Source organism: Agrilus planipennis, unplaced genomic scaffold, assembly GCF_000699045.2.
Source record: "Agrilus planipennis isolate EAB-ADULT unplaced genomic scaffold, Apla_2.0 scaffold281, whole genome shotgun sequence".
NCBI classification, from domain to species: domain Eukaryota; kingdom Metazoa; phylum Arthropoda; class Insecta; order Coleoptera; family Buprestidae; genus Agrilus; species Agrilus planipennis.
In genome coordinates this window covers 289,410-302,148 of record NW_020439260.1, presented here as the reverse complement: position 1 = coordinate 302,148, position 12,739 = coordinate 289,410, and the positions used below count along the sequence as shown (strand labels likewise).

Genomic DNA, 12,739 nt, shown 5'->3' with positions numbered 1-12,739 from the left:
TAAATGGTATAAATAATTGTATAAATTGTTTTATGTATATAGATATATTGATTACTATCTTAGGATTATCTAATAGGAGCATATGTATGTAGGGTAGTTGTTTTCAATACATCAGTTGACGAATATTTTCTTAACTGCAAATCCAATATTGAATTTGGAGTTGAAAAGATTTTGCTGTAAAATGTATTTGGGGTTCCTTGTGTAAAAGTTTACTAGTGATGAACGAAATCGAAATGAAATGTAGTGTTACAGGCTAATTTTGAATATACTTACCGTAGATAGAAAAATTATAAATGGGAACGCATATTATAAGTAACCGGTGCTATGAAAGTCAGTAAGAAAAATAAAAGACAGAATGTTAGGTCACTAGGCGCAGAAGTATAAGTATAATTACCAGTCTAATGATGATGATGTATCAAGAAATTACACTCTCTTTTAAAAGAATTTTGTTAATTGCATGTATATAAATACCTTAAATAATTAGATTTTAAATTATTTCGTGACGGGCTGGAGTGGGTTATGACATTTAAGATCCTTATAGTATAAACGCGTCCTTATTAGATTTACTTATTGTTACTTAATTAAACATATCGTATGTTTGTCTATTCCTTATATTTTCTAATAAAAAAAATAAAATATGTTTTTCAAACTGAATTTCACATTTTTTTAATAGAATTAATAAGTAGAATTTTATATAGTATGCATTCTTACAGTGCCAAAATAAAAATTGTATGAAATTGCAAAACATTAATGTTGCAATTTATGTGTATTTAGTTTCAATTTTTTTGTTAAATATACCTATAGTATATGTTATTACACAATCGTAATATGTTACACTAACATGCAGTAGGTGTACTGCAACAGCATAAAAATAACTTTTAATAGAGGCGCGATAGAGTGAAAACAGGTAATTGTTTTTATGAGAAATGGGAAAGATAAAGATTCGATACAAGAATGTAGGTACGCCTTGAAATGAAGACCCCGAAGTGCTACATCATGGCAAACCGCCATTTACTGTTAATATTGTATCCGATTCGCGAAACAATCTTGCGGCTTTCCGCGTTTTCATTTCTCCCCGAGGCAACAAATTCAGCCAAGAAACCATGAAATTGCTATTCAAATATGAACAAATTCAATACCAGGAATGCACAGGGCCGAACGATGACTTCCATAGTTTCAAATTAATTGAAATTTAAGAAATTTTATTACTAAAAAGTCATTATTATCGTATAACAAATTAATCCCAGGTTATAAATAAATGGAACAATTTTTTCTTTAGATGTTTGCTGTCTTTTAAAAGCATATGCATATGCAGTTACTGTTACTGTATTATGAACTTTTGTGAATTTGCTTATCATGTTATCCAAATGCTAAATCGGCAAAACGTTTTAGTATACAAACATAGGAACAGTATATTTTGAAGGTTTTTGTCAACACATTTCTCCCTACTATTAGAATTTGTTTGTATTGTTACTATTTCCTGGGTCTGTCGTTACCCATTGAAAGACGATGGTGCTTAGTGGCTAATAATGTCGATATTATGCATGAAAAAGGAATACGAAAGAGTAAAAGCTCAACTACTTACAAAAACTGTTTAGTCATGCATCATCATCATAAGGTCGTCAGTTGTAAGATAGTTTTGCATCATCATCATAAGGTCGTCAGTTGTAAGACTAGTTGGATACGCACCTCCACTTTTTCCTATCCTGAGCTAAACTTCACATTTCCCTAAAACTAGAACAGCCCACATCCTTAACTATTTGCGAACAGTAATCTAACCTAGGTCTACCTCTACCCCTCCTAACTCCTGTTTCTGCCTCTAATATGTCTCTGACTAGATCTTCATGCCTGAGAAGGCGTCCTATCTCGCCTATTTCTTATGACGTGTATGTCTTAAAATTACCAGTTGCATATTGTAAATAGAAAACACGCATTTATCAGTAGGTACCTAATTACTAAAAGGTAAGATCAAACGTCATAAACGTCATATATGGAAATAAACAGGCTGGTAGTGTGTGTTGTAAATTAGTTCTTAAAATTGCTAATTCCTTTACATTACGAAAATAGTTTTCCAAATTATTGTGTTTTTTACAATATCTTTTCATTTAATCTGTCACTCTTCCTCAATCATTTACGGCCGCCATGAAGGAAGCAAGGAAAATAAAATAATTCCTTAACTTTTTTTTGTTGCAACCACAAATCTAATTGTTCCTCATTTTTTTTGTATACTTTTCCGCGACATTAATCTTTACTGTTTAAATAAAATTTTTCTTCACATGAACATTATCTCCTCACATAAGCCAAACTAAATTAATTGTCATTATAATTATTAACAACTATTATTATAAAATAAAATAATTCCAAGTGGTCCGTATTCTTTCGAAACTGCCAGACGCGGATCGCGATTTCGACCTTTTTGGATCTCATCAGCGCGTCGCAGACAGTGCCGACAGGGCACATGTGGTATTTTCTAAAACTATTATAATAAGTTACTATACAAATCCACAAAAGAGTATTGTATAATAAAACTTTTAATCAAAAATAAATCTTTTTATAATTAGTTAAGTATTTTTCTATTAAAATAAAGCATCTGATGAGCAACTACCACAGTTTTTGAGACAATTCCCTATGTTTATTTATTATACATACATTTTCTTACTTCTCTTATTGTGTTTTTATGATTTGTGTAAAAGTTGTGAATATTTATAAACAACTGTGAATTCCAAAACTAAACATTAATAGCAATACACTCATCAATTATCATTGTATCCAAGCTCGTCAAAGTGATCTGTGAAATGCAGCTTGTTGAATTTAATACGCTGCCTTGAATGCAGCATATATACCAGTATGCTTTCTACCAGCAAATGTTTATGTTGGAGAGAGCAAACACATTTGCTAACATAAAGCATCGAATTTTGATGAGTACCTATGCTGCATTGAACTTAAGATCCAATATTGTCGTCCGAGCTAACCTCCAGAAATTATTTAATATGCTACTCAACACTGGACAGTCGGCAATAGGTGATTTTGCACAGGTACAGCGTGAGTGTAGGATTGATACACTAAATTGTTGTATTAATAAATTTTGGTAATTAGGTCGCAAAAATGCATGAATATCTAATTTTTCATTGGCAGTTCGCAGCTCTCTACACGTAATTCGTGTTATTGGATTACGGAAAAAAATGACACTTTAATAAGCGTGACTTTCAAATGTATTCATCATGTAAGAAATCAGTTTTTTTTGTGAATTATTTCTGCATCTGCAGGGAGGTACGCCAGAGAGCTAAGAGCTGTTGCTGTTTATCTTTTTGTTTTTGAAAATGGAGGAACATAAAGTGAACATTTCATCGATTTATTGGTATACCTTTTTCAATATTTATTGTATCTAAGGGAAAGTCAATTTCCAAATTAATGGTGGCGGTGGCGTACTTTTGGTGTCCACATTAATAGCCATTGAAATTTATCAACAAAAAGAAATATTAATTCATTTGTTTCCTTGTATTTCGGAAAAGACTTGCATTGCCTTATTACTAATTTAAAGAATTCCTGTAAAAAAACGTAGCAAAACGACACAACCCCCTTGAAATAACTGCCTGTTCTTTACATTTGACAACATTTTGTTAATGAAATAGATAGATAGTATATAATAAGCGACTTTTTCAGTTCTTTGGAACCATGAAGTTTCTAACTAGCCTTTTAGTGAAACATTTAAAATGCAGATAGTACTTACTGATACTGGCTGTAATCCGCCCGCTTGACGTAGGTCGACTTGTAGTAGTCATTAAATAATTATTTTCACTGGTTACACTTTTTGTTGAATTCTATTCTTTTTCTTCGACTCTCTCTCTTCCCTTTCATAAATTTCAAATCTCTATAGGTCCAGCGGTTTAGACTACGCTTTGCCTGACAGTCAATTACTAAAATACGCCTTGTAACTCTTTAAGCACGGAAAATTTAAAAACACTCTCCTTGCTATCACTTAAGAGTATTCAAAGGAAATTCTCTCCAAATTTTATATCATGAAGTCCGCTGGCGTAAGGAATTCAGCGACTTAGACAATATGCTGCCATTCAAGGCAGTCAAAAAAAGTTTAAGTAAGAAAAACTACCATAAGGTGCTGTTTGAAGCCTAAATTACTATTCTGATAGCGTATAAGATTATTTTAGAAAAAGAAAATTACTAAAATAATGTAAATAACTTTTTTGGTCACGGAGTAATTGAATACTCAATAAATACTCGGAAAAAGACCTCTTATGAATCAAATGCTCCATTGTTTTGACATCATTAAATAGCTTTTCTTCCAACACTACGAAATTTTTAATTACTAATAATTAAACTAATATGAAACATTAGTGTGAAAACTCGTTTTCGATTTTCCATCCACTACAAACTACCTCAGGTTATTGAGGGAATATATTTGTTGCTGTTGTCATACCCTGCCGGGAATCGAACCCGGGACAATTGGCTTTACGCACCACTGCTCTGACCACTAAGCTAATATTTCTAATTTTTTGTTGATTTTTATAGATGTTTTCCATTTTGTACTATTTTAGAAACATTTTTAAGTTCATACAAAAAAATGTTTCCAGTTTTCACCAGTACTCATTTCGAGAAAACCTTTGAGTATGAAACTTATAATATAGGTACTGTATACAAAACAAAAATTTTTCTTTAGTGCAATAGATGAAGCAATTAGTTTATCTCTGATCTCTTCGGACAGCATTTAATGACTCTGTGACCGAAAAAGAATTTTTTAAAAACTTCTCAGGACACTTACTTGTTCATTTGAGCTTTTAAATAGCATTTTCTTCTGTTTTTTTTATTCTGTTGACTACTCTTCCTAATAGTTACTCAGAATACAATGTGGTTCATCATTGTATTTGGAGCGAATATCCCTTGGCTACTATAGGGATACTCCAAAAAAGGATTCGATTCCTACAGGGGTAAAAAGGGTGTTATGTGACCACGATGTAATCATTTCTTAATTTAGGTGCAAGTCGTAGGTAATTGGACCAAACAGAGCATAGAGTAGGAGCTATTTTTTAATAACAAATTTACAAGCAAATTCAATTTTTTTATCTTTCAGAGTACGTGTACTAAGAATTAATTGTTCGGTATGATCTGTTACTGGTTTTACGATTGGAAATAATAAAAAAAACGTCAGAAAGGTCGAAAGGTAAGCGACAATTGAACGGCCAGTAGAAACGCAAGCAATAGAAATAATCCTTTGTAAGCTATTTACAATAGAGATTGCGTCGTCTGTAATCTGTGAATTACGACTTAAATCCTTTAATCTCTGATTTATCGACAAGGCACACATATTTTCTGCACTAGCGACCGATAAAACAGATTGAACGCAGAGGCAAATATGAAATACGGCAAAATCGACATCGATTCAGGATTACCAGGTTCTGTGTTGTCCTGATGTTAGCGAGAAAAGCAAACCCATCAGAATTTATGAAGCCAAATGGAATTATTTACATTTCACGCGATATGTGGGAATGAAAGTAGTAAAAATTTCACAAAAGGATGATATCATTCGGCGTGCTCTCAACAAGGAACCTTTTTCACGCATATGTTTAAATGAAGGTTTTTATAGCTACCAAAGACAATGTTAGAAGCCAGTGAATTAGATTAATTTAAAGTTAGTGTTCTACATTTCTTACTATCAAGATGCGTGTTCATTTGTTTCTAAGAACTAAGAGGTATGTGTATTGTCTTTATTGTGACGCTGATCGAAATCATATTTGATCGAGATCACTAATTTGGATCTTTAAGAAGAGTGAAATGAACCGTCTCCAAAAATTGTTGAAAGGAGGCTTAGTCGGATTAGTAAAATCCAGAGTATCATGAAACGACGAACTTTCTTGTGTTTTCGGTTCACTTCGAAGTCTTCTTCTCTCTTTCACTTAAGTTGGAGCCTGTTCTTCATCGATGATGTCTATTCAGGACGCAAATTATAGTTTCAGCTCTTTCTTAGTCGCCCTTGACTTCTTTTTTCTAAGGGTGACTTATCTCTGGCACTTTTTGTCATTCTGATGCTTGTCACATTCCTTTTATGTGTGCATTCTTATATTTTCCTGTTGTGGGACCTTCTTGTAATATTTTCCACTTCACACAATCTTTTTATATTTTCATTTCCTTGTCTATCGTACAGAGTTTTCCCAGTACCTCATTCTGCGAAGTATCTTCATTTTCTGCAGTTGCTAACATTCTTTTCTGTTCGAAGTAAGAAAGGTAAAATTCGAGACCCTTCTGTCACAAAATGCCCAAAATATCTACAATACTTTTTACAAATAACTGGTGTTTCATCTCCCATCTTATTATCTATTGTAGGATTTGTTTATGCGCCGTTAATCTTACCTAATCCTTAATGAACTAAGCAAAAGCGTTGTCAAAAACGTAAATCATTCTATTTGTTTTTTAATATTATGACGTATAAAATTAAGCCAGGGTTTCTTAAAGTAGACTTATTTATGACGCTTGAATATGTTGATAAAAGACGATAACTCCAACACCGAAGAAATAAGAAACGCTAAGGTACGTAGCTGTGTAGTATAATAGTATTATCCATTATATTTTTTATAGATGTATATAACAGAAACGTTTGATATCTTTCCTTTTTAAACACATTTAACAGATCATCGGAAGAGAGTTTCTTCTTTCAAAGGCTTGCAAATGCACAATCTTTCCGGTGTTATTATTATTATATTGGCTCATGTTTGGAATCGGTATTTTGAAAATTAAAAGTGTGATTATCAATGACTATGTAAACAGTGACACCTTCGTAAGCTGCAGAGGTCGCAACGTGTGTTCGCTGTCCACTACAGCATAGTGACGTCACGCGCCTTTTCCAAGGTTATAGAACCGTTTTGAATCTCGGTGGTTTTCAAAACGCTGTAACAGCCTTAGGAATGGTTTTTCGACCATACGAAAAATATTTTGTTCATTAAACATGAATTATACGCGTTGGTTCCAAATATACAATAGAAAATTTCATGTTTCAGTCAAATTACCGCACGCATATGTTATTGTAAACAATTAATTTTACGATATCAACATTTCTTTCTAAATTATCGTTAGGGCATCATCATCATAAGGTCGTCAGTCCTAAGACTGGTTAGACACAATATACAATAGAAAATTTCATGTTTCAGTCAAATTACCGCACGCATATGTTATTGTAAACAATTAATTTTACGATATCAACATTTCTTTCTAAATTATCGTTAGGGCATCATCATCATAAGGTCGTCAGTCCTAAGACTGGTTAGACATAATATACAATAGAAAATTTCATGTTTCAGTCAAATTACCGCACGCATATGTTATTGTAAACAATTAATTTTACGATATCAACATTATTTTTTAAATTATCGTTAGGCAATAATCATCATCATCATCATAAGATCCTAAGACTGGTTGGACACGCACCTCCACTCCTTCCTAACCTGAGCTAATCTTCGCATTTCCCCAAATTTAGAACAAACCATACCTTTAAGTATTTGCGAATCGTAATCTAATATAGGTCTACCTCCACTTCTCGTAACTCCTGTTTTTGCCTCTAATATGTCTCTGACTAGACCTTCATGCCTGAGAAGGTGTTTTACTAACCTATCTCGCCTATTTCTTATTGACTTCCATAGAATCCTCTGCTCTCCTATTCTTTCGAATACCTATTCATTTCTAACCTTCTCTATCCACGGTATCATCATCACTCGCCTGTAACACCACATTTCTAAAGCTTCTAAAATTTTCTTTTCCGCCGCGCCTACCATCCATGTTTCGTACCCGTACAGTGCCGCGCTCCAAACATACACCTTTAACAATCTTTTTCGAATTTCTAAATTAACCGTTAGCGAGCGTCGATCTGACTTCTTTTTATTGAAGGCGACTCGACTCTGCGCTATTCTCTGCTTTATATTCCTACTATTCCTTCCATACTGACTTATCTGACTTCCTAGATACCTAAAATCAGCCACTTCTTCTAAATTTTCGTCTCCTATTTTTATATTCGCTCTTTCCCTACCTTTAGGCAATGGAAGACTTAAAAGACGACATATAAGGAATGAAAGAATATTTATTAACACGCCTCATTGAATAAGGAGAAATTTAAATCGGGAAACTTCAATTTCAATTTTTTGTGTTTAGGATGATCGAAAGAAAATCTGTTTTAGCATTGACATATATGCTTTTATTGTATCTGCCTAGCTAATCTAAAGTTATTGTATTTGCACTGATCGTTAATTATAATGGCACAACAATTTGCCTTTCGCAAAAAATATAATGTTCTTTTAGTGCTAAAAGCAAAATAAAACTGTGCGATATACATTTAATCATTAGCATTTATTTTTCCAAGAGACAATAATACGTAAATAAAATCAATGAAAACTCTACATTTATTTCTGACATCGTGACCACAAAACTCGATTCATTTAAACATAAGCACATATGCATTTGTGCTTCGCTCATAATTCTGTTGTTATTTGTAACTATTGTTTAGAATTAACAATAGTTGTTTTCACTCATACGTATATTTTTGCGAAGAGTATAAATTAACCGTCAACTTGCATCGCCCGGTTGCTTTGCGCCCCAGATGCTGAGATGAGTAAAAAATTTTTTTTTTATTTAAAGTACCTACCCGTTCTTCCTTTTATGTAATCTTAGTACTGCGAACGCCCTAGAACAGGGATGGCGAACCAATGGCATGCGATACAATATTTTGGGCACGTCACGTCAAATAATTTAAAGGTGAATAGATGTCATTCCCGCTTTTGAGGCTAAACTGCCAGCTTTTGGGAACGACATCATCACAAGAAACTACAAGTGTTTTCCAAATTTGAAAAAATATAACAAAACACATGAGAAACCAGACGAAGACCAACTTACTGAAGACTTTGTTTCTGTGATTGATTGTTTAATTAAGGAATTTTCAGAAACTGTTTGACAGATGATTCCAGTTCAGCATGCATTCTGCTAAGAGTAACATCTTACAACCATAACGTGAGTTATTTGTCATCTAAATCTGCAACAACAGAAGTCACACTAACTTTACATTAATTTAAATTACACATATAATTTAAACATTGCAAAATGTTCCTATTTTTTGCAGTGAATATAAAGAATTTTGAATTGATATTATTTATTATTATTATTTTGGCAATAATCAGACACAAAATTAATTGATGGCACGCCTATGATCTGATTAAACTTTTCTTTATAAAAATGGCACGTCGATACGTAAAGGTTCGCCATCCCTTCCCTAGAACCTCAAAAACGCGTAGCGCGTAAAAGTGAACCGTATCAACCTTACTACGTTTCCATCCCGCGATGACAAATACGATTATCATTTTGTTGAACTATACCTGTTTAATGTTTTTATATAAAAGAGTTTCATATTACGTGTATTGTGTTTCCTTTATTTTAAACATTACATGACACTATTTTTTACATGAACATAAGAAATTTGACATTAACCACTTTGAAATATAATTTAAGATCAATTTTCTATCCGAGATAGATTTTACTTGTGTAACATGCATAGCGAGGTATGTTAATGGTAGGATTTATCTCAAGATATGGAAGAATTTGTCTGTGATATAGAAGTAACTGCTTTCTTTTATCTATTAAGACACGAATAATCTTTATAAAAATGGGATAATCTTGGAAACAGTTGAACTAATTTCGATGGAGAATTGACCAAAATTACTTTATGTTCTTCCCAATTAATCAATTTTAAAATGGATTATGCGTTGTTTCTACAGCGCTCACTGTACCTGACAACAATTTTTTGTACTTCTCAGGCTGCATTATAATCATTAAATCTGTTTAGGATAAATTTTAATCGAAATTCATAAATTACCATAGTTAAACACACATTCTGATGTAAATACATTAATATAAACATAATCTGAATAGAAATAACGACTATAACAACAATAAGCCTTATATTTCTAGGATATTGCTTGGTCCATCTTCTCTGCCCATTTAGAAGAGTTAGAGTATCAACGAGTGGGAGACATGCACTTAGGTTTTTACCATTATAAAAAATCCCAGTACACGGAGAAAAAAATTATCATGGTGTCGTAATATGGGTGCCATTGACTGACAATGAAAAGATTACCATGCTAGCAAGGTAAAAGTTCCTATGTTTTGTAGTAAAATTTATAAGACCTCTTACAAAAATTATCGGACTAATATTGAATTCTGTCAATACACGTCTCTTGCACTCACTTTATAGTAAGGAGCATAGTAATTTTTCTTTCTGAGTACGTAATTCAGAAAACTGCTCTGATAAATTATATATTTCGACCAAAGTATTCAAGGATCAACGTGGAATACATATGGAAAGACCAGGATCTTTTTCACCAGAGCTATCCAGAATATTTAGTAAAAATGGAAAGTGACAGTGGACTGTAAATAATGTTAAGAAAAGCTCTTGATCAGATTTCTTCTGTCCTTTGTAGTAGTAGATAAGGTTGGAAAGGTCAATGCCAATTTTCGCCGATCTCTATATATGTTAGTGTCCATTGATAAAAGAAATGAATTGGAATCAGAGCGGAAAAAACAACGAGGTTGAAACCAAAGAACACAAACAATAAGTAATACAAGAAAAAAAAACAGGAACGTATTAGCAATATGGAGAATAAATCTGTTGAACGCAACGAGAACAACCGCATAACAATGACAAACGACGATTGAATGTCTGCGCGTTAATTGTACATTTTTTAATAAATATTCTCAGATTTACGGCGCCAGTATTTAAAGAAAAAACGTTAAAAGTATGAAGATCGTCTGTCACCCTTACTGACCCAACTTTCCTTCCATAATTAGGAGGGGCAGACCAGTTGCGTGTTTCGATTTTTAATTTTTTACAATTTGACAATGTATGTTGATAATACAATATCAAAGTGTTGCTGAAACTTATGTTGGCTTTCTGTATTTTCTGCAGAGTTTTATTTTTATAAAGAAATAAATTGTTCATTGGTTTTGTTTTTAAAATTGAATTTACTGTAAGCAGATTTAATTAATATGGCCGCAAAACTAATTATGCAGATGAAGTCAAGACCGAAATCTAGTCCTAAATAAAAGTGAATTCAATTGATGCTCTAAATTGTTGAACATAACTGAGCGGAGCGAACACACCTTGTATGCCATCCGGCAATATAATTTTAACTTATGCATTAAATAATCAAAGGTTACTGCGCTTTGATTACATTCAGCTGTTCTAACCATTTTGGAATTCCTTTTAAACGGTTAATTTTCTTCTAACCTTAAAATTGTTTAAAAAACATATGTAACTTCTAATGTTGAAGAATCCAATATGGCATTTATAAAAAGAACTAAAATGTAATTTTCTCGATAAGAACTGGATTACAAAAAATTAAATTTTACATACAAAAAAGAGTCCGATTTCGAAACTGACGTTTTTTGATAGCAGGAATTCGACTTTCGATGATGTTGCGCGTTAATGAGTACAAAATTTGACACAACTTTCCCCGTTTAAAGGGTCTGTATCTTTACCATTAACAAAGATACTGTACTAGTCTATATTTAGTGGAACTATTAGTAAATGAGCGTTTAAGTCACTACTATACGATTATTATTTTAGAAGATACAAGTTTTCTAAGTGTGAGATGCTTTTATTCCCTTAGCTACTGGAGAAGATATACATAGGTAAATACGTAGTTTTAATGAAACAAAAAGTAGGATATTGCTCACCTCTTCCACTTCTTCCTACAAATCTGAGATCATTGAATTTGGCAACTTGATTTTTCATCACTGCCGTGGAATTCCTTAACTCGGCACAAAAATTTTCATCGTTTCCCGCTTTCACGGTTACCAATGTCCCGTCATTCACTTCACCGAGGGCCACTACTTTAAACGCGACCGGCAACGTTTTGTTGGACCTCCAATGAGGAGGCAGAACCGTGCACACCACGTGGGGGCTTCCCGTCCGCATCAATTCACCAGGATGTTCAGATAATAAACCTTCCAGGGTCCTTTCCGCCAGGATCTCAGCCGTGAGATTTTCGTAGTTACGGTCCAAATGACTTGTTGTAGAACTTACTTCTCCAGCAAGGTGCATCTTTTAGAAACTTTTATCTATAAAGATACTTACTCATTTCTATCATACAATTCTATTATTATTTGTGTCCACCAAAATTTGTAAGTATTTTAAATGCTTAAATGTTTGTTCGAAAAATTTTTCCACTAAGTATTCTCATATTACTTATGTTAAATTTTTAAGTAGCTTTAAAGAATTCTGGAATTCTACTCTGATTGAAGATTGGTGAATTTCCAATTTCTGTTTGGTGGCGAGTTCTTATTTTATTGCATAAATTCGTATGCAGCAGCTTTTTCATTCTTTATTGCCTGTCGAATCATCTCATGAACTGCTGTTGGCTCTAAAGCGACAACAAACAGGTAGCGTTCACTCATTCACATCACGTTCGGTTCTTCGGTGCCTCTTTTGACGCCTGTCAAATCGAATAAAGTGGCGTCATGTTGTCTTCAGTAAGGATCGCGATACTTCGTGTCTAAAACCATTGGGAAGCAACGAACCACGACCGTCTTTGATGCCTTTGCTCGCGTGTTTTTTTAGCAAGTTTCCGGCCTTTTCTTGAGGAAACAAGCCGACAATGGGGGAACAACCGATTTCAAATTGGACTTGTTAGACTTGTATAATTCGGGGCTGTTAAAGTGGCTGTCTTGGTGAATAATGCCATTACCGAAGGGA

At 33.3% G+C, this 12,739-nt stretch overlaps 1 protein-coding gene across 1 annotated transcript in view; it reads right to left on the bottom strand.

Annotated features, from left to right (window-relative positions):
* Window positions 1-12,258, bottom strand: part of LOC108741870 (runt-related transcription factor 1-like) — a 41,564-nt gene extending 29,306 nt beyond the window's left edge. Inside the window, exon 1 of the mRNA XM_018476838.1 lies at window positions 11,722-12,258. Coding sequence (XP_018332340.1) covers window positions 11,722-12,088 — 367 coding nt within the window. The 5' untranslated portion in view covers window positions 12,089-12,258. The remainder of the gene's footprint in view (window positions 1-11,721) is intronic.
* Window positions 12,259-12,739: the final 481 nt, after the last annotated feature.